General features: G+C 47.2%; 1 protein-coding gene across 2 annotated transcripts in view; it reads right to left on the bottom strand.

The window, feature by feature from the left end:
- The window catches only part of LOC141264385 (enoyl-CoA hydratase EchA19-like), a 111901-nt gene that overhangs the window by 77059 nt on the left and 12028 nt on the right, over positions 1-22814 (bottom strand). For both annotated transcript variants that reach the window (XM_073676678.1, XM_073676679.1), the window contains one exon: positions 1065-1268. In XM_073676678.1, coding sequence (XP_073532779.1) covers positions 1065-1194 — 130 coding nt within the window. In that variant the 5' untranslated portion in view covers positions 1195-1268. The remainder of the gene's footprint in view (positions 1-1064; positions 1269-22814) is intronic.

Here is a 22814-nt window from a genome sequence, read left to right as displayed (position 1 = left end):
CAGGCTCTGAGGAGGACGCTGCCAGGAAGATACTGTAACTCTGCCTCCAGAGTTTATTTTACATGAAGGGGGAGTTACCAGTGTGATGTGTAATGGTCGCTCTGCTCTCCTGATCTCACTGCAGAGCCGTGTATGATTATACCTCACACATCTGCAGGTTCCTCTCAGCTTCAGCTTTTATCTCACAGACAGACAGGGTTGTAATATTGTTACAATACAGCAGAGCTCAGAGAGAAGAAAAAATGTGTTTGCAAGAAGACAAGTTTAAGTTCTCCTGTTCTGTGCTAGTTACTTGTCTCACACTGGTAACTCCCCCTTCATGTAAAGTAAGCTCTGGAGGCAGAGTTAGCAGCATCCCCATAACCTGGAAGAGGTAATTTACATATAAGAAAAACATAGATTTCTCTGGAATAAGACATCAGATCACAGATATCAATGTATCTTTTTATTCAGCTTCCTATGACCTACATGCCCATATAGACGGCTTAGTAGGGTTGATCCTATTGATAGATTCCCTTTATGAAGTCCACAGATTCCACCCCAAACACTGTTCAGAAACAAACCTATTTGTCTCTATAACATCCTATTAAAATTTTCTGAAAAATAGTGATATAAAACCAAAGAAGTAAATTAATAATATGTTGCCAAGCACCTTTATGGTAATATTTATTTTATTACACCTTTAAAGAACAAATTTCACTGTATGAGAATAAACTGAATAATAGTTAAAGGGGTTGTCCACTACTCAGACAACATCTTCTTAAATACTGTTTTGCCCAGTGTAAAATAAAAAGAACACATGCCGATATCACTGTAGAGGCACCGATGCACCAATCAGCGCTGCAGACAATGAGCAATGGGCTGCAGTTCTCACATCTCACGCGGACAAAGCATCGCTCACATGGCATAACAAGGTCCTGATGACACTGGAACAATGCCAGTGCAGGAGGTGAGTAGCTGGTATTTTTATATTACATTGGGGAATAAAAGAATTGTCTGTCTTTCGAAGTTTATAAAACGTTATCACTCGGTTTAAAGAAATAGAACAGAAAAGAGGAACACACCTGTGTGATGTGACCTGTCAGAAGGCCTGGACAACAGCCTCTTCCTACAGGAAAGCACGGCTGCTGCTGACTGGCTCCAAGGAGATGGACAGCTCCAAAGTCGAACTCTGATTGCAGATCTCAATAGCATCTCGTTCAGTAAATGTGTATAGTTGAGAAAGTCCTCATCATCTGTATGTGATCCAAAGCACCAACAATTCTTCACTAAATGGATAAATCCAAATCTAATTACTAAAATAATAGTGCAGACAGGTAGAGGCTGGTGTACAAAATACATAGATAAGGAACTGACAAACTCTCCGGGTATGTTCACACGTGGCAGATATTTAGTCTGCAATGTCTCTTCACAGAGGCAGAGGACTTTAACTCTAATGCCAATCCTAAAAGTTAATAGAGACCCTTTAAGAAGCTTTGCCTCATGATTTAGGATAAAATCCAAACCAGAATCTCAATTTGCAGACACGTGTTTCGGGTGTTGCCCCTCCTCAGCGCAAAGCTTGAGACCCAATTACCCCTTAGATCCCAGTAAGAGGACTCTCATACAGCCAAATCAGAACTCATGCTTTACACTGAGGATGGGCAAAACCCTGAAACATATGTCTGCAAATTGAGATTATGGTTTGCTTTTAACCCAAGTTATATGGCAAGGCTCGTTAAAGGGTCACTATTGACTTTTAGGATTGCTACTTCCTATAGGTGGCACTAGAGTTCTTGTCCTCTTCCTCTCTGAAGAGACAATTTGCATATTTCCCAGAAGAGCATTGTGGCTTTAAAAATCTCCTCACCGTGACATGCTTAACATGTCGCTCTCCGCAAGGAAAAATGTTACTCCTTAGATACATATGAGTACAGTGACATACATTATACATTGCCCAGTATATATTTTTTGCTGTGGCCCTCTGCATAGGAATGCACTCATATGCCCCACAGCAGAGGTGATAAGGATAGTCTAAGGCTGTGTGCCCACTATGCATTTTTTAAGCGTTTCCGCAGCAGCAATTCCGCTGCAGAAACGCTTGGTAGAAGGCCTGCCATGTTCCCCAATGATAATCCGCATGTGCTGTGCACATGCTGCGGAAATTTCCGCTGCGGATTATCATTGCGGAAAAATCCGCAGCACTACCAATTATTTTGCGTAAGCGCTGCGTTTTCGCCGCCACTGACTTGCATTAAATCGCTTAATATTCGCATGACTACAAGTGCACATGCAGATATTAAGCGATTCAATGTGCGGATGGTACCCGGCTCTGGAGAAGAAGAGACTCTCCTCCAGACCCGGGTACCATAGTACCTGTAAAAAAAAAAAAAGAATAAAATAAAAAATAAATATTATACTTACCTTCTGATGGTCCCCCGGTCTCCATAGCGATGCGTCCTGACTCCCCAGCAGCTCGCGATGGTCTAAAAGTACCTGCCATGACGTAATTTAGTCATGTGACAGGTCACGTGAACGCTGACGTCGGCAGTCGCGTGACCTGTCACATGACTAAATGACGTCATGGAAGGTCCTTTTACACAACTGCGAGACACCGGGAAGACCGAACGCATCGGATAAGGAGACCGGGGTCCATCAGAAGGTGAGTACGGTATATGTTTTGTTTTTGTTTTTTACCATTTTTACTCTTTTTTTTAACTGACTTGTTCACACTATATAAAATCCATGCCGGTTGCATGGATTTATATAGTGTGACCAAGTTGTCAAGCACTTTTCCAAGTGATGCTAAAATTGATTGGAAAGCGCTTGACAACCCGCATGCGAAATCACATGATCAAAACGCTTCACTTACGCTTGTCCCTGGCAGGAAAAACCCGGAGCATTTCTGCATCGTGGGCACTTAGCCTTATGGTCTCTTTTGATGGGTATGATTCCTGGCATCTAAGCTAAACATAAGGATCGACTGCTGTACACACAAAGCCTAACCCTAAGTTCACTCTTGCCATCTGTATGCTATGCATATGTTTTATTACGTAGGTGTGGCATCCATTTTCACACATTAGTAGTAAATTAAATTTCCAAGACCAAAAACAGTTTCTTATTTCAAGAATTGCAATGTAAAAATTGGACGCCATACAAATTTTAAATTTTTTTTTGCACACCCATAGTCTTGAATAGATGAATATCCTCAAAATACAGAAGAAACTAGTGCATGCTGTAATTTTTTTTTAGTGTTCATTCGGTCAATGTGAAAAAAACTAATCTGAACAGCCCTATTGAGTTACACATGTCAGGTGAGTTTATTCCACGGACAGCACTCGGACCGAAAATATAGTCTTGTGAATGTAACTTAAAGGCTCATTCAGACATCAGTGATTATTAGTTAAATGCATTGACCGTTTGCACAAAAGACGGATTTTGGTAAGACCTTACCTGTAAAATCCTTTTCAGCGAAGGAAGGAAGGGAGACACAGATCCATTACTAGTGGGGGTAGGCGGAGCCCCATAGGATAGTTCACCTCAGATTAGAAAAAGTGACGACCGGCCCCTCCAGCTTAGGCTCCTCCTACTCCCATGTTCTTCAGTCCGTACACAAGCTAAGGAAGAGCAGACAACACCAGCGGAACAACACAACCCCTTCCGAAAATTCAGAAATGCGAGAGAACAGGTTATGCATATGACAGAAAAAACACACAGTCCCAGGCACTACTCACTGGACCTGACAACTGCGATGAGCTGGCAATGCTGGAACAGAGCCCTAGAGCGCCGATCCCAGCCCAGATGACCGCCATCAGAGAGGAGTCGCGCCGCATCTGGAAAACAATAATGCACTTCTGCCATGGGAGGGTGCTGTGTCTCCCTTCCTTCCTTCGCTGAAAAGGATTTTACAGGTAAGGTCTTACCAAAATCCGTCTTTCAGCAGCAGAAGGGAAGGAAGGGAGACACAGATCCATTACTAGTGGGACGTCCCAAAGCAGTCCAGAACTCAAGGGTGGGAAACAGTGGCAGAATCGCCAACACCCCAACAACTTAGTCAAGCGCGCAACAAGCGCCAAAACTAGATAAAGAGATAACCTAAACCACCGCCGCCTGCAGGACCCTGCGTCCCAAGGCCGCATCGGCGGAAGCACTCACGTCCACTTTATAAAATTTAGTAAAAGTGTGAACGGAGCGCCAGGTAGCCGCCCGGCAGAGCTTCGCTGCCGATGCCCCCTGACGAAAAGCCCACGACGAACCAACAGCTCTCGTGGAATGAGCTCGAACCTTAACCGGACAAGGCTCACCCTTGAGCCGGTACGCCTCCAGGATAGCCGAACGTATCCACCGAGCTATAGTGTCCTTGGAAGCCCGCTGACCACACCGACGACCAGCAGGAATCACAAAAAGAGAGTCCGACTTCCGAAACCCTTGCGTGATTGAAAGATAGAACTTCAAAGCCCGCACCAAATCCAACGAGTGCAAGGCTCGCTCCTTTGGACTTTTCGGATTCGGACAGAGGGAGGGCAACACGATGTCCTGATTGACGTGGAAACGCGACACCACTTTAGGCAGAAAATTGCTACGGGTACGAAGCACCACGCGATCCGAGTGGAACTCCAGAAAAGGGGGTGAGCAAGACAGTGCCGCCAACTCAGAAACCCTTCTCAAAGAGGTGACCGCCACCAGGAAGGCCACCTTCCAAGAAAGTAAGTAAAGCGTAGCTGAATCCATAGGCTCAAACGGCCCATGCTGAAGAGCCTCCAAGACTAGATTGAGCCGCCAAGGAGCCACAAACGTCCTCCGAGGCGGAAACTGACGTGCAACCCCGCAAAAAAACGAGCGCACATCCCTGCGCAAGGCAATAGCCTTCCGAAAAAGCACGGATAGTGCAGATACCTGACCCCGCAAGGTACCAACCGCCAGACCCTTGGCCAAACCACATTGCAGAAAAGCCAATAAGTTGGGAATGGAAAAAACCCTCGGGTTCCTTGACGATCCAGAACACCATGAATAGAAGGCCTCCCAAGTTCTGTGATAAATCCTAGTTGTAGCTGGACCTCTGGCCGCCCGCAAGGTGGCAATGACCTCGGCCGAAAACCCACGACGGGTCAAGATCTCGGTCTCAAGTGCCACGCCGTCAAACGAAGCGACTTCAGGTCCGGATGACGAATGGGCCCTTGGGTTAACAGGTCCGGGCGAAGAGGCAGTGGAAACAGAGGCGCCGCCAGAAGAGACACCAGCGTTGAATACCACGCCCTCCACGGCCAATCCGGCGCCACCAAAATTGCCGGAATTCATTCGAGTTTGATCCGCCGGATGACCAGAGGAAGCAAGGATACCGGCGGAAACACGTAGATTAGCTTGAACTGGTCCCACGGGGCCACTAGAGCATCTACCGCCACAGCCTCCGGGTCCCTGTACCTGGACATGAACGTCGGAACCCTGGCGTTCAGCCTGGATGCCATCAAGTCCACCTGGGGAGTCCCCCAACGGGAGCACAGCAGTGTAAAAACTTCCGGATGAAGACTCCATTCTCCGGGATCCACCTGCTCGCGACTGAGGAAGTCCGCCGTGATATTCAGCACTCCTGGGATGTGAATCGCGGAGATGGCTGGGACCCTGGACTCGGCCCATATCAGGATCCGAGAGACCTCCATCATGAGTCTGGAACTCCTCGTCCCGCCCTGATGGTTGATATACACGACCGCTGTCGCATTGTCCGTTTGAATCCGGACCGGCAGACCGCTCAAGGGGACCGTCCAATGTCGGAGGCAGAGAAATATCGCTCTCAACTCCAGGATGTTGATCGGCAGAGACGACTCCTCTGACGACCAGACCCCCTGAACCCAGAGATCGTTCCAAACCCCCCCCCCAGCCAGTCAGTCTGGCATCGGTGGTAATGACCGACCACCGTGGGAGGAGGAAGGATTTCCCCAGGGATAAAGCCTCCGGACGTAACCACCATCCAAGAGACTCTCGCACCCTGCGGGAGATACAGACACAGCGATCTAGCGAAGCCGGCGATTGGTCCCAACGGGTCAGAATAAGATTTTGGAGACCCCTGGAATGAAATTGTGCAAACGGTACCGCTTCCATTGTTGCCACCATCAGACCCAGAAGGCGCATACACTTCCAAAGGGACATCGCCATCACCGATCTCATATCCTGGACATGGTGACGAAGGTTCGCTTGTTTGTCCGGAGGCAGGGACACCACTGCTCGAACAGTGTCGAAAAGCATCCCCAAGAACAGGATTGACTGCGACGGCTCCAAAGACGACTTCTTCCAATTGACCAGCCACCCGAAGTCCTCCAGGTGCTGAAGGGAGAGATCGCGAGCCGTCACCGCCTCCTCCGCTGTGGATGACACAATTAACAGGTCGTCCAGGTAGGGGAAAATCGTAACTCCTTGCCTTCGAAGGAGCGCCATGAGCGGCGCCAGAATTTTTGTAAAAACCCTGGGCGCCGAGGCCAACCCGAATGGTAGGGCCACAAACTGGTAATGGGTCTGACCTATAGCAAAACGCAGGAAGCGCTGGTGAGCCCTGCCGATAGGGACATGCAAATAGGCGTCGCGGATGTCGATCGACACCAAGAAATCGTACTGCGACAGGGCCGCCACGACAGAGCGAAGAGACTCCATACGGAATTTCCGGGTCCGGACATGAACATTCAATTCTTTGAGGTCCAGAATGGGACGAAACTTGTCCTCCTTTTTGGGGACCACAAAAAGGTTGGAGTAAAACCCCCTTCCCCGGTCCTCCGGCGGAACCGGAACCACCACCCCCAGCTGCAGAAGAGAGTCGACCTCCCGCAGCAGTGCGGCAGCCAGCTTGGGCTCGGACGGGATGCGTAACTGACGAAATCTGTCCGGGGGTCGAGAATGAAACTCTATGAAATAGCCTGCCGACATAACCCGCGTCACCCAGGCGTCCGATACGCTGGACGCCCAAATCGACCCGAATTGAAGCAGACGACCTCCCACCCGAGAGCCCTTGAGGGGGTTCCTGGCGTCAGTCCGCCTTAGCGGGCATTTTGTCAACCTCCCGTTTGTCCTGACGGAAATGTTGTTTCCAGGGTTTACGGGATTTCTGAGTGGTCTTCTTTCCGGAAGACGAGGGACGACCCGATCTCCAAGAGGGCTGACCGATCCGTCCCCTGGGCCGAAAGGACCGACGACCACTACCGGCACTTGACTTGCCAGACGTAGAAGCCGCTGCTTTCCGCTGTGGCAAAGCCGAATCCTTGGCCTTAGCAATCAGCTCCGTGAGGTCCGAACCAAAAAGCTGACAGCCCTTGTACGCCAGACTCCGCAAACCTTGTTTGGATACCGCGTCTCCAGTCCACTGTTTAAGCCACAGTGCTCTCCTGACTGGGACGGCCGAGGATTGAGCCCTGGACAAAACCGAAGTAGCATCCAGCACTGCGTCCATGCCATATCGGGCCGCCTCTTCCAACAGCTGGAAGAGCCTTTCCACCTCAGACAGCAGAGTCCCATTTTGCCACGCCGTCCGCAGCTGATCCAACCACCACAGAGAAGCCACACTAGCCCACATGGCCCCCAAGGCCGCTCGGAATCCATGACCCGCGGCCTCGTAGATGGACTTCGCCGCTAACTCCGTCCTTCTATCCAGCAGGTCCTGTAGACTCGCCTTCCCTTTAACAGGAAGCAAAGAGGATTTGCTCAGCTGAGACAATGGCACGTCCACTTCAGGAGAGGGGACCCAATTAGCGATCGTCTCCGTGGAGCAGGGATACAGGGCATCAAAAAAACGCATCCCCTGGAACCGTTTATCCGGACACAGGCGTTCTTTCTCCACCGCCTCAGTAAGTTCATCGTGCGCCGGCAGCGTCGAACGAGCCCGACGCGACTCCTGATACAGCCGGGCCGACTTGCCAGGGCGCCTCGTCACCTCTTCACACAGCTGTAACGCTTCCCGCATAGCCCCAATAAAAGCGTCCACGCGGCCCGAAAGCGAAGCAGAGCGACCCTGCCGATCCTCTTCATCAGAATCGGAGATCTCACCAGCAGAGTCTGTCGGTGATTCCGAAACCTCTGACGCACTGCGTGGAGGAGATAGCGCCACCACAGGCCTGTGGCGCTTCTTGCCTCGTGAAGTTGGTTGGGACTTAGCTGATACCCAATGACCCAGGAGGTCAGACAGACTGTCAATGGAGCGAGTGAGAGCTTCCACTTTAACATCACTGAGACCCCCGACCAGTGTCGAACCTGACGCCGTCAAAGACCCCGGCGTATCAGATACGCGTGACCGATCCTGAAGCGGACTGGGAGAGAGGTCCGCGCCCCCTGGTCCCTGATCCAACATGCCTCCACACAGTTGCGAGCGTCGTGAATAAGGCGGCAACAACCCCTTACAATGGGTACGGGAACCGAGGATGTGTGATTCTGCTACCACAGCCTGTTCCTACACACAAAACCCCCAAACACTGAAGGGTTAAAGCTCCTCCTTAAAGGGAGAAGAGCTACCCCAGCTGCCTGCAGAGCAAAAGTTAACCTAACAGACTAGGGTCCAGAAAGGGTTAACTGCCCTGGTGAGGCCAGACCCCTCAGAAGGGGTTAATGCTGCTGACCACACAATAAACCTTTGCCTTAGAAGGATAGCGGTGTGCAAGTCCCTCAGAGGGGAAGTAGCAGCGCTGTATATAGCACACCCTGTCTGCCTTAAAGAGGCCAGCAGTAAGGTGCTCTGCGCTGCAATAGTGTGAGAAAGGAATCTTCTGCCTTAAAAACAGAAGTGACTCACCAGCTGGCCGGGGTGACTGCTCTTCCTTACACAGTGTCTGGTGTAGAGAGCGGGGAGCAGGAGGTAGCACGAGGTAATGCCGGAAGAAGAAGAGGGGGCTGGGACAGCTCCAGCGCGCGCTTTCCTGGCACTTCCTGTCTGAGCTATGATGACAGGCAGCAGAGAGGCGCGAAGCCACGCCCCTGCCGCCGCTACCAACGGAGCCCGCGCTCCTCCGTCCCTGCTCCCCTGCCGATAACTCAAACGCCTGCAGCGGAGATATCCTCCTGCAGGGACAAAACAAGCAGTCACCACTTGAAAACAGTAACAGCGGCTGCCACAGCAGCCGCTGAAGCACTCAGACCACAGAGAGCACTTACCCAGCTGAGCGCCACAGGGACCCCCAGGGATGTGTGGCGCCGTGGCCCTTTGCTCCCCCCCCCACGGCGGAGCGCACAGGGACCCCACAGAAGCGGTGTGCGTCTCCGCCAGGGAGCGCTCTGCATCCCCCGGGGCCGGCAGGCTTCTGCGGGGACCTCCTTAGGGGGTACGCAGATCTGCCAGGGGAGGGTTAAGGGTGCCAGCAGCGCAGAGACTCCCTGAGACCTGTAGACCACGGGGGGTCCAGGTCTCCGGAGTAAAATAAAAAATTCTTCTGAGGAGCTGCAAAGGCAGCAACTATCCTCTGCGACCTCAAATTTTAGACTGAAGAACATGGGAGTAGGAGGAGCCTAAGCTGGAGGGGCCGGTCGTCACTTTTTCTAATCTGAGGTGAACTATCCTGTGGGGCTCCGCCTACCCACTAGTAATGGATCTGTGTCTCCCTTCCTTCCCTTCTGCTGCTGAAAATTGCAGTGTAGGTGCCTTAATACAAAACAATTAGAGTTTCCGCAGAGTTTTGGTTTACATGAGGGAGACCTACACACTGCTAAAGGGAATCTGTCAGCAGGATTTTGCTATGTAACCTGAGAGCAGCCTGATGTAGGGGCAGAGAGCCCCATTCCAGTGATGTATCACTTACTAGACTGCTTGGTGTAGTTTATATAGAATCACTGTTTTCCCTGCTGTAGATGAAGCAGTGCTCAGAATGCTAAGCTGTGTATAACCCCGCCCACACCACTGATTGGTAGCTTTCAGTGTCCACTGTGCATTGTCAGCAAGCTGCCAATCATTGGTGGGGGCGAGGTTACACAGATTAGCCTGACTGCCGTGCACGTGAGAACTAGTCAGGCAGTGATAATCTCCAGATAATAAAAAAACCTGATAGTATTGAAACTACAACAAGCTGCTGAGCAAGTGACCTATCCCTGGAATCAGGCTTTCTGCCCCTATATCATGCTGCTTTCAGATTAATTAGCAATAACCTGCTGACAGATTTCCTTTAAGCAAGTGGTTTTAGTGTCATTGCTAATCAGTGTACAAACTCAGGGTGGATTGAAAACTGGACCTCACAGGTATGGACTCATTCAGACATCAGTGTTTTTTCAAGAACGCAAAAAAAGTAATACAAGTGTATTTTGGATCAGAGTTTCATCAGTGTTTGGACTGTGTTAGTTTTTACATACAGTACAGACCAAAAGTTTGGACACACCTTCTCATTTAAAGATTTTTCTGTATTTTCATGACTTTGAAAATTGTACATTCACACTGAAGGCATCAAAACTATGAATTAACACATGTGGAATTATATACTTAACAAAAAAGTGTGAAACAACTGAAAATATGTCTTATATTCTAGGTTCTTCAAAGTAGCCACCTTTTGCTTTGATGACTGCTTTGCACACTCTTGGCATTCTCTTGATGAGCTTCAAGAGGTAGTCATCGGAAATGGTCTTCCAACAATCTTGAAGGAGTTCCCAGAGATGCTTAGCACTTGTTGGCCCTTTTGCCTTCATTCTGCGGTCCAGCTCACCCCAAACCATCTCGATTGGGTCAGGTCTGGTGACTATGGAGGCCAGGTCATCTGGCGTAGCACCCCATCACTCTCCTTCTTGGTCAAATAGCCCTTAAGCCCCAATATACAGCAAAGGGGATTGTAGAAATAACTACACAAAAGTAAATATAAATACAAGCAGGTGTAGTGCTATAGGAACTTAAAACTTAACGTTTATTACCATTAAATAAAATATGTGCAAAATGCAAGGACCTAAAAACACACAGTTTGACTGTCTGTGATATAGAATAGCCAAAAGAACTTCCATATATTGTTGCTTCCAGAGATATAAATATATGTCATATAAGCATATTGTATCTCTAACACAAACCAAGGAAAAAATGGCAATAAGAAATAGTGGAGCCCACGGTACACTATATCAACTTATTGTACCCCAAAATATGAGAACATGAAAACACTCGCCCTGAGATATGGGAACATGAAAACACTCGCCCTACCAGTGGTGACCATTTAACTTTGTTATGTATAGAAATGGAACATCCTCACCAATTTTGATATCTGTTCCTGCTCTCAGACTTCAGAGGGGGCTCCATATGATGGAGGTGAACCGAAACTCATGAGGTCACCAACCAAATACCGCTCCCCAGATGCCGCTCCCGATGCGTTTCTTAGCCTTAGCTATTCATTCACCAAATTATAAACCTATCCTCGAGGAGCCTCACTTCCGTAGAACTGGAGGTCTTGAATAGGGGTCTGACTTTTGTACCGACAACAGATTATAATTCCTTTGAGGTTATAAAGGACGTAAATTTGTTTGTGCGCAAGTTGAAGTGGCGCAAGCACTACATTAAGATTGATAAACAGGCATGCGCGGAATTGGGGGTTCGTGAAGAACTCCTACCTGACATTAGAACCCTTTTTCACCTCGGTGATGTTGATCCTAACCTTGAGGGTAATGGTCCATTCACCAATCTGAAACTGAAGAGTACCAAAATGCCACCTCCACAGAGTGATTTGAGTCCCATTGATGTATTCTTGAACATGGTGACTAAAGACTTGAGGGACCTTGAAAATGATTCCAGACGTTTTAGACACAATTTCACTCGTTGTGAGATGCAGGCATTGAGGTCACTAGAAAATGATGAACAGACCACCATAAAACCTTCAGATAAAGGGGGTAACGTGGTGATCATGGATACCAGTAAGTACTATTTGATGTGCAGTGTAATACTAAATGTTAAGGAGTGTTATAGCACATTAAAGGCGGACCCCACGAGGAGATTCTCTCAAGAATTGGAGGAATTGGCAAATGAGGCTATGAGGGATGGGACCTTAAATAAACAGGAGAGAGATTTTATCTGTCCAACCCATCCAGTTATGTCCACCTTCTATAGTCTTCCAAAGGTACATAAGGGCCTGAACCCACTGAAGGGACGACCCATAATATCGGGAATAAACAATCTAACCCAAAATCTGGGAATATATTTGGAGAAGGTACTTAAACCCTTTGTCTTAAGCTTGAACTCCTTTATCGGTGACACCAATGACCTGCTTCGCAAACTAGAAGGTATGACAGTTGATAAAGACGTGACTCTAGCTAGCATCGATGTTGAGTCACTATACTCCTCAATACCCCACGATAGGGGTTTGGAGGCGATACGCTTTTTCCTTATGGGGAGAGGCAAACAATTTGAGCGACACAATCACTTCGTGATGAAGGCCCTTCAGTTTTGCTTGACAAAAAATGTGTTCCTCTTCGGTGGGAAGTACTTCCACCAGCTCAGGGGTACTGCGATGGGGAGCCCTTGTGCCCCATCGTATGCCAATTTGTACCTGGGTTGGTGGGAGGAAACCGTGGTGTTTGGAGACATCCCCATTGTAGGTGGTGAAAATATCTTGCTATGGGTTCGATATATCGACGACGTCCTAGTTCTGTGGAAAGGGGATAAAACATCCTTTGGAAACCTCGTGGAAAGGCTTAATCATAATGACCTTAACCTGCATTTCACTTTTGAGTTTGACCCCCACGAGTTGCCCTTCCTGGACATTTTGATACGGATAGGGAAGGATGGAGAGATAGAGACCAGTACATATAGGAAAACAACTGCCTCGAACTCTCTCCTCAGGTGGGAAAGCAACCATCCAGTCCCGCTTAAGAGGGGCATACCGAAGGGGCAATTCATGAGGGTCCGGAGGAATTGCTCGGACGATGCCAGTTTTAGAGCCCAGGCCACTGATCTTTGTCAAAGATTCTATGAGAGGGGTTATCCAAAGAAGGTGATAGCTGAGGCCTATGGGGGAACTCTGGTTAGGGACCGCTCCTCCTTCCTACACCCATCCACAAATGTGGATAAGGACAACACTTTCTGCAGACTCATCACTACTTTCACCAGTCAGTCATATACAGTCCGTAGGATTCTACAAAAACATTGGCCGATTTTACTAATGGACGAGGATATTGGTGACGTGGTCGATTCAAGACCTATGATTACCTATAAAAAGGGTAGATCCCTTAGGGACAGATTGGTCCACAGTCACTATATGGGCCATATGGGGAACAAAAGGTTGAAAAGTTCCATAATCGGCTGTTTTAGATGCAGTGGATGCGTATCATGTAAAGTTATCACGCAAGGGAAAGACTTCATAAGTAATGTCACTGGAAAAACATTTGTTGTCAAACATTTCATTAATTGTAGATCCAAAGGAATTATCTATATGGCTAAATGTGTCTGCGGAATGGAATATGTGGGGAAAACAAGGAGAGAATTGAGAAGAAGAGTAGGGGAGCACCAAAGGGATATTGTCCTGAAAAGAGATACCCCCCTGGCGAAACATGTGAACAACATACACCCGAACAGTAGGGATATAATACGTTTCATGGGAATTGACAAAGTTACGGCCCCACCAAGAGGGGGCGACTGGGACAAACTGATCCTGCAAAGAGAGACGAAGTGGATCTTTAGACTGCGGACAGTGGCTCCCTACGGCCTTAATGAGCAGCTGTCATACAGGCCATTCCTATAATGTAGGGTGAATTAGGGAGAGGAGTGTAGGGACAGCCGTCGAGGAGTGGGGGCGCCACTTGCGCAGGTTTATAGGGTGCCAACCTCCACTGTCAGGTAGGGATATTACTCTAGCTGCTTAATAGGGCTTTCATAGGTCCCTTTGCCCCCCACATGAATCTCTCTAGCTCTTCATTTTTGTGAGGCGCGGTCCCTCCCCATTTACCCTTCATGCTCCCTCGCATCTCTTCATACCCCCCTTCTTTTCATATTTTTGTTTTTGTCACATATCCATATTTTCATTTTTACCTTTACATTTTTTTTATCATAATTCTTTATTTGGGTTTCAAGTGCGCTCTAGGGGCCGGGCCATAGCTTCACTGTGCGGTTCTGGACCTATGAAGTATTTTCAGCTTTTTCACCACTGGGGCAGAATGGACGCGGTTATATATACCGCGGTACATATGGTATGTGCCTGGATGAGTGTCAGCTACGATATGCTCTGGACACTTGCCCCGGTCTGGGGTACTTATGGATGGGAGTTTTCTATGGTGCCATCCAATGTAGGATGTCAATTGGCGATCCTGCGTGCCCCCTGGCCGTCGCTCCGTTGTGTGCGATTTCATCATGTCTATGACGCGCACACCGGAAGTGACACTTGCGTGTCACGGCCGGCATCTGCGTTCCACATACCGGATGTCAGGTGACCGGAACCGGAAGTGACACGATTATGAACAGAGCGCAACTAGGATTTAAAACAGGATCTATTAGAACGTTAAGTAGCGCTGTCTGGTGAATGAGCTGCGCGATTTTGGGCAGCGTGCATACCGCATGTCCTCTGCCCTTTTCCCCTGATGAATAGCTAAGGCTAAGAAACGCGTCGGGAGCGGCATCTGGGGAGCGGTATTTGGTTGGTGACCTCATGAGTTTCGGTTCACCTCCATCATATGGAGCCCCCTCTGAAGTCTGAGAGCAGGAACAGATATCAAAATTGGTGAGGATGTTCCATTTCTATACATAACAAAGTTAAATGGTCACCACTGGTAGGGCGAGTGTTTTCATGTTCCCATATCTCAGGGCGAGTGTTTTCATGTTCTCATATTTTGGGGTACAATAAGTTGATATAGTGTACCGTGGGCTCCACTATTTCTTATTGCCATTTTTTCCTTGGTTTGTGTTAGAGATACAATATGCTTATATGACATATATTTATATCTCTGGAAGCAACAATATATGGAAGTTCTTTTGGCTATTCTATATCACAGACAGTCAAACTGTGTGTTTTTAGGTCCTTGCATTTTGCACATATTTTATTTAATGGTAATAAACGTTAAGTTTTAAGTTCCTATAGCACTACACCTGCTTTTTTTTAGCCCTTAAGCCCCCCCTGGAGGCGTGTTTGGGGTCATTGTCCTGTTGAAAAATACATGATGGTCCAACTAAACGCAAACCGGATGGAATAGCATGCCGCTGCAAGATGCTGTGGTAGCCATGCTGGTTCAGTATGCCTTCAATTTTGAATAAATCCCCAACAGTGTCACCAGCAAAGCACCCCCACACCATCACACATCCTCCTCCATGCTTCACGATGGGAACCAGGCATGTAGAGTCCATCCGTTCACCTTTTCTGCGTCGCACAAAGACACGGTGGTTGGAACTAAAGATCTCAAATTTGGACTCATCAGACCAAAGCACAGATTTCCACTGGTCTAATGTCCATTCCTTGTGTTCTTTAGCCCAAACAAGTCTCTTCTGCTTGTTGCCTGTCCTTAGCAGTGGTTTCCTAGCAGCTATTTTACCATGAAGGCCTGCTGCACAAAGGCTCCTCTTAACAGTTGTTGTAGAGATGTGTCTGCTGATAGAACTCTGTGTGGCATTGACCTGGTCACTAATCTGAGCTGCTGTTAACCTGCGATTTCTGAGGCTGGTGACTCGGATAAACTTATCCTCAGACGCAGAGGTGACTCTTGGTCTTCCTTTCCTGGGGCGGTCCTCATGTGAGCCAGTTTCTTTGTAGCGCTTGATGGTTTTTGCAACTGCACTTGGGGACACTTTCAAAGTTTTCCCAATTTTTCGCACTGACTGACCTTCATTTCTTAAAGTAATGATGGCCACTCATTTTTCTTTACTTAGCTGCTTTTTTCTTGCTTCTTTCTTGTGCTTTGATGACTGCTTTGCACACTCTTGACATTCTCTTGATGAGCTTCAAGAGGTAGTCACCGGAAATGGTTTTCACTTCACAGGTGTGCCCTGTCAGGTTTAATAAGTGAGATTTCTTGCCTTATAAATGGGGTTGGGACCATCAGTTGTGTTGTGCAGAAGTCTGGTGGATACACAGCTGATAGTCCTACTGAATAGACTGTTAGAATTTGTATTATGGCAAGAAAAAAGCAGCTAAGTAAAGAAAAACGAGTGGCCATCATTACTTTAAGAAATGAAGGTCAGTCAGTGCGAAAAATTGGGAAAACTTTGAAAGTGTCCCCAAGTGCAGTTGCAAAAACCATCAAGCGCTTCAAAGAAACTGGCTCACATGAGGACCACCCTGGAAAGGAAGACCAAGAGTCACCTCTGCTTCTGAGGATAAGTTTATAAGAATCAGAAATCGCAGGTTAACAGCAGCTCAGATTAGAGACCAGGTCAATGCCACACAGAGTTCTAGCAGCAGACACATCTCTACAACAACTGTTAAGAGGAGACTTTGTGCAGCAGGCCTTCATGGTAAAATAGCTGCTAGGAAACCACTGCTAAGGACAGGCAACAAGCAGAAGAGACTTGTTTGGGCTAAAGAACACAAGGAATGGACATTAGACCAGTGGAAATCTGTGCTTTGGTCTGATGAGTCCAAATTTGCGATCTTTGGTTCCAGCCAAAGTGTCTTTGTGCGACGCAGAAATTGTGAAAGGATGGACTCTACATGCCTGGTTCCCACCGTGAAGCATGGAGGAGGAGGTGTGAAGGTGTGGGGGTGCTTTGCTGGTGACACTGTTGGGGATTTATTTAAAATTGAAGGCATACTGAACCAGCATGGCTACCACAGCATCTTGCAGCGGCATGCTATTCCATCCGGTTTGCGTTTAGTTGGACCATCATGTATTTTTTAGTGTGAATGTACAATTTTCATAGTCATGAAAATACAGAAAAATCTTTAAATGAGAAGGTGTGTCCAAACTTTTGGTCTGTACTGTATATATCTGTGGCCATCATACTATATATGCGTGGACATGGGGCCATCATACTACACTGCTCAAAAAAATAAAGGGAACACTCAAATAACACATCCTAGATCTGAATGAATGAAATATTCTCATTGAATACTTTGTTCTGTACAAAGTTGAATGTGCTAACAACAAAATCACACAAAAATCATCAATGGACTAAAGCATCCGCCAACTCCTGGAAGTCTGTGGTGCAACGTGACGTTGGTGGATGGAGCGAGACATGATGTCCCAGATTTGCTCAATCGGATTCAGGTCTGGGGATCAGGGGGGCCAATCCATAGCTTCAATGTCTTCATCTTGCAGAAACTGCTGACACACTCCAGCCACATGAGGTCTGGCATTGTCCTGCTTTAGGAGGAACCCAGGTCCCACCACACCAGCATATGGTCTCACAAGGGGTCTGAGGATCTCATCTCGGTATCTAATGGCAGTCAGGCTACCTCTGGTGAGCACATGGAGGGCTGTGCAGCCCTAAGAAATGCCACCCCAGACCATTACTGACCCACTGCCAAACCGGTCATGCTGGAGGATGTTGCAGGCAGCAGATCGCTCTCCACGGCGTCTCCAGACTCTGTCATGTCTGTCACATGTGCTCAGTGTGAACCTGCTTTCATCTGTGAAGAGCATAGGGCGCCAGTGGCGACTTTGCCAATCCTTGTGTTCTGTGGCAAATGGCAAGCGTCCTGCATGGTGTTGGGCTGTGAGCACAACCCCCATCTGTGGACGTCGGGCCCTCATACCACCCTCATGGAGTCGGTTTCTAAGCGTTTGTGCAGACACATGCACATTTGTGGCCTGCTGGAGGTCATTTTGCAGCGCTCTGGCAGTGGTTCTCCTGTTCCTCCTTGCACAAAGGCGGAGGTAGCGGTCCTGCTGCTAGGTTGATGCCCTCCTTCGGCCCCCTCCATCTGGGACATCATGTCTCGTTCCATCTACCAATGTCACGTTGCACCACAGACTGTCCAGGAGTTGGCGGATGCTTTAGTCCAGGTCTGGGAGGAGATCCCACAGGAGACCATCCACAACCTCATCAGGAGCATGCCCAGGCATTGTAGGGAGGTCATACAGGAACGTGGAGGCCACACACAATACTGAGCCTCATTTTGACTTGTTTTAAGGACATTACATCAAACATCATTACATCAAAGTTGGATCAGCCTGTAGTGTGTTTTTCCACTTTAATTTTGGGGGTGACCCCAAATCCAGGCCTCCATTGGTTAATACATTTGATTTCCATTGATGATTTTTCTGTGATTTTGTTGTCAGCACATTCAACTTCGTACAGAACAAAGTATTCAATGAGAATATTTCATTCATTCAGATCTAGGATGTGTTATTTGAGTGTTCCCTTTATTTTTTTGAGCAGTCTATATATATGCAGCAGTGGGGCCATCATACTATATACATTACTCACAAAAAGTTAGGGATATTTGGCTTTCTAGTGAAATTTCAGGATGATACTAAAATGCCCTCTAACCTTTTCAGGTGAACTTAATATGATGTCTCTAAACTTTTGAATGCACATGTCCAACTGTTCAATGTTTAGTATTTTTTGCACAACCTGCTGTTCTCTAACAAGGAGCTTAATGGCAAAATTCACAACAAGTGTTTGGTCCATGAATCGCCCAATAAATTTCAGGTTCAATTAGAACTGGTATTTAAACAGTCCTCTACATTGTGCTGTTCACATTTTGACATCATTAGGCCAAGATGACACCTAACAATTGATCATCAGTACCTCGCCATTGCGAGGCTTCAAGCAGGATGTTCTCAGACGGAAGCAGCCACTGAGCATAGAGTGTCACAGAGTACCATCAGCAGGTTGCAACAGAGAGACTGGAAGAGTCACAGAAAGGCAGAGAAGTGGACATCCTTTGGCCACATCCCACACTGATGACTGCCTAATGTGTCCCCAGCCAATAGCTGGGAGGCACTTAATACTTAAGGCACCTCCACCTGTTGGGGGCTGCCTTAGCAACAAATGTAGTTAGTCAGTCTGCAAGCTGCTAGCTAGTGATCAGGTCCCTGTACCAGTACCTGTTCTGCTTTCCTGTTCTGTCTGTGCGGTACCTGATTCCAAAACCGTTCCATAAGTACCTGAACCTGAAACTGCTCCGGCGGTATCTAACCCTAAAATAGACCCAGTGGTATCAGAGCCTGAATCCCAGCACTGCCAGTACCAGTTCCGGTATCTGTCCTGTTTGAACGAGCGGCTACATCTATATCCTCAGTATCAAGTCCTGCGTTGGACTCCTAGTCTGTTCTACTGTCCTGACCCATGGGGTCAGCTGCTGTGGTACCAGGATCTGTCCTGAAGTAGCACCTGGGCCCAAGTCTAACCCCACCATCAGGGGTTCTAATGAAAACTCAGGGGAGCAGTTAGTTACACCTCTCCAGGCTCTCCCCGGTCCGTGGAGCTGTGGGTCCACAATCCACAAGATTGACAGGCACCCAAGTGTCATGCCAGACCATTTGAAACAATTTACATCAGCGTGGTCTGCATGCTAGACGTCCTGCAAGGGTACCTGACCACACCACCAGGCACAGGCGTCATCATCACTGAAAGAGGGACCAGTGGGCCTCAGTGCTGTTCACTGATGAAAGCAAATTCACACTGAGCAAAAATGATGGCCGCCAACGATATTGGAGACGTCAAGGAGAGCGCTACGCATCAGCCACTGTTGTCACCAGACGAGCCTCTGGTGATGGTGGTTTTAGTGTGGGCAGGTGTGTCTAGTCAATACAGAATTGCCCTACGCTTTGTGAATGGTACAGGGACAAGCCCCTACTACTTGAATAACATCATTAATCCAGTCATTGTGCCTCTGCATGAACAACACAGACCCAATTTCATCTTCATGGATGACAATGCTCCAGCTAATTGAGATCACATGATTAGGGATTGGCTGCTGAACACTGGGGTACCTCAAATGCAGTGGCCTGCACTTTCTCCAGACCCGAATCCCATAGACAACCTATAGGATCAGCTGAGTCGACCTGTAGAGGCTCATAACTCTGTACGCCAGAACCTCAATGATGTGAAGGCTCCCCTTCAAGAAGAGTGGGATGCCATGCCTCATTAGAAATTACTCAACTTGAGAACAGCATGAGATGTCATTGTCAAGCTGTAATTGATGGTCAAGACCACATGACAAGTTATTGAAACATTAACATTTTTTGCTGGAGTATACCCACCACTGTTATTGGCTTTTGTTTCAATAAATTGTTTGAGATGATGAAAGACTAAAGAAATCAGCCAAGATATCAGAAAGAGAATTGTGGACTTGCACAAGTCTGGCTAATCCTTGGGTACAATTTCAAGATATCTGAAGGTGCCTTGTTCATCTGTAGAAGCAATTATACACAAGTACAAACAAGATGGGAATGTCCAGCCATCATACTGCACAGGAAGGAGACGGGTTCTGTGTCCCAGAGATGAACGTGCTTTGGTCCAACATGTGCATATCAACCCAAGGACAAAAGCAAAAGACCTTGTGAAGATGATGGCGGAAGCTGTAAGACTGTGTCAATATCCACAGTGAAACGAGTACTGTATCAACATGGGCTGAAAGGCCAATCTGCCAGTAAGAAGCCATTACTCCCAGGGCTGTGGAGTCGGAGTCATGGAGTCGGAGCCGGTATAAAATGGACAGACTCCGACTCCTAAAATATATAATAAATTGGGTACAGTAGTTCAATGCTTTTTGTGGGGAATATTTTTTTCAAAAGAATTTGGGAAAGTTATGAAATGTCCTATAAATGTCTGTCCTATTCCTGATCTAAGGGTCTAGACTTTTAGCTGAGATGAATCTGTGCTACAGTAAATTTATCACTTAAACATGAGCCATGTATGAGGGAGTAGGAGTCATGGAGTCGGGTGTCATGGAAATTGAGGAGTCGGAGGTTTAGCTTACCAACTCCACAGCCCTGATTACTCCAAAAGAAACATAAAAAAGCCAGATTAATGTTTGCAAATGCACACAGGAACAAAGACCTTAATTTCTGGAGACATGTCCTGTGGTATGATGAAACTAAAATAGAACTTTTTGGGCATAATGATCATTGTTACCTTTGGATGAAAAAGGGAGAAGCTTGAAAGCCTAAGAACACCATCCCAACTGTGAAACACGGGGGTGGCAGCATCATGTTGTGGGGTTGTTTTGCTGCAAGAGGGACTGGTGCACTTCACAAAATTGATGGCATCATGAGAAAAGAAGATTATGTGGCAATACTGAAGCAACATCTCAAGACATCAGCAAGGAAGTTAAAGCTTGGACGGAAATTGGTCTTCAAAATGGATAATGACCTGAAGCACACTGCCAAAATGGTAACAAAGTGGCTTAAGGATAACAAAGTCAGTGTTTTGGAGTGGCCATCACAAAGTCCTGATCTCAATCCTATTGAAAATTTATGGGCAAAGCTGAAAAGGCAGGTACGAGCAAGGCGACCTACAAACCTGGATCACTTACACCAGTTTTGTCAGGAGGAATGGGCCCAAATTCCGACCAACTATTGTGAGAAGCTTGTGGAAAGATATCCCAAATGTTTGACCCAAGTCATTCAGTTTAAGGGCAATGGTACCAAATACTAATGAAATGTATGTAAACTTTTGACTTGCAGTAAGTAATAAAAGTGCCTTAAAACATTCTCTCTCTCTCATTATTCTGACATTTGGCAAATATTAAAAATTATGATAATCCTACTAGAGATGAGCGGTGTTCGACTAGAACTGTTCGCCAATCTCAAATTCGAGCTGTTTTGGGCGGTGTTCTAGTTGTTCGACGAACCCGAACGATTTGCAAAAAATTCGGCTGTTCGAGGTTATGTTCGATAACTGTTCGTGCACCAAAAGCGTGTCCTGCATGTCTGGCGCTATTTTGAGCACCAATCATGCAGGGATTGCCTGCCACTCACTGTAATGCCACAGCCATGGTGGTTGTGGCATTACAGTGATTGCGCAAATCGATGGGAACAGTGCCAACAGTGAAACATGAAAAGCGGCAATTCAGCAGCGGCATAGACCGGTACCCGACAATTCAGAACAGAAAGAATAGAGCATCACACATAGATTAGATAGATAGAAACATGTCAGCCACATATATACGAAGTACAGTGACAGTGTTGCTTACTGTACTTGTCATTTAGTGTAAAGGATTTATCAAAAAAAATAATAGTGTTTTCATGCACCGTCTCTTTAAAAAAGCCGGCCGGCAATTCAGCAGCGGTACCCGACAATTTAGAATAGAAGGAATAGAGAATCACACATAGATTAGATAGATAGAAACATGTCAGTCACATATATATGAAGTACAGTGACAGTGTTGCTTACTGTACTTGTCATTTAGTGTTAAAATAAAGGATTTATTTAAAAAAAAATTGGCGTGGGGGTCCCCATAATTTTAGGCTCTAGCGGAGGTTAAGCAGACGGCTGGGGCAGATGTTTGAAGCCTGGGAGGGGGGGTAATACCCATGGAGCTTCCCAGGCTACTAATATCAGCCCCCAGCTGAATACCTAGCCTTTACTAGCTATTAAAATGGGGGACCCCCCAAAAAAATGACGTGGTGTCCCCCCTATTTTAATAGCTAGCAAAGGCTAGGCAGACAGCTGGGGGCTGATATTAATAGCTCAGGAAGGGTGCCATGAATATTGGCCCCCTCCCAGGCTAGAAACACCAGCCGTCAGCCGCCCCAGAAATGGCGCATTCATAGGATGCGCCAATTCTGGCACTTAGCCTCGCTCTTCCACGCTGCCCTGGTGCGGTGGCAGGGGGTAATAGGGTTGGGGTTGATGTCAGCTTACATCAAGCCCAGGTTAGTAATGGAGAGGCGTCTATAAGACACCCCCATTACTAACCCCATAGTCAAAGTTAAAAGAAAACACAAACACCCAGAATAAACTCCTTTAATTGAAATAAAGACACATTCCTTTATTGTTCTAAATTAAACCATACTTACCACCACGCCCATTCCAGCTGAAG

Source organism: Phyllobates terribilis, unplaced genomic scaffold, assembly GCF_046119375.1.
Source record: "Phyllobates terribilis strain yellow unplaced genomic scaffold, ASM4611937v1 Scaffold_4__5_contigs__length_816908805, whole genome shotgun sequence".
In the NCBI taxonomy this organism is placed as follows: domain Eukaryota; kingdom Metazoa; phylum Chordata; class Amphibia; order Anura; family Dendrobatidae; genus Phyllobates; species Phyllobates terribilis.
This window is presented reverse-complemented; position numbering and strand designations above follow the sequence as displayed.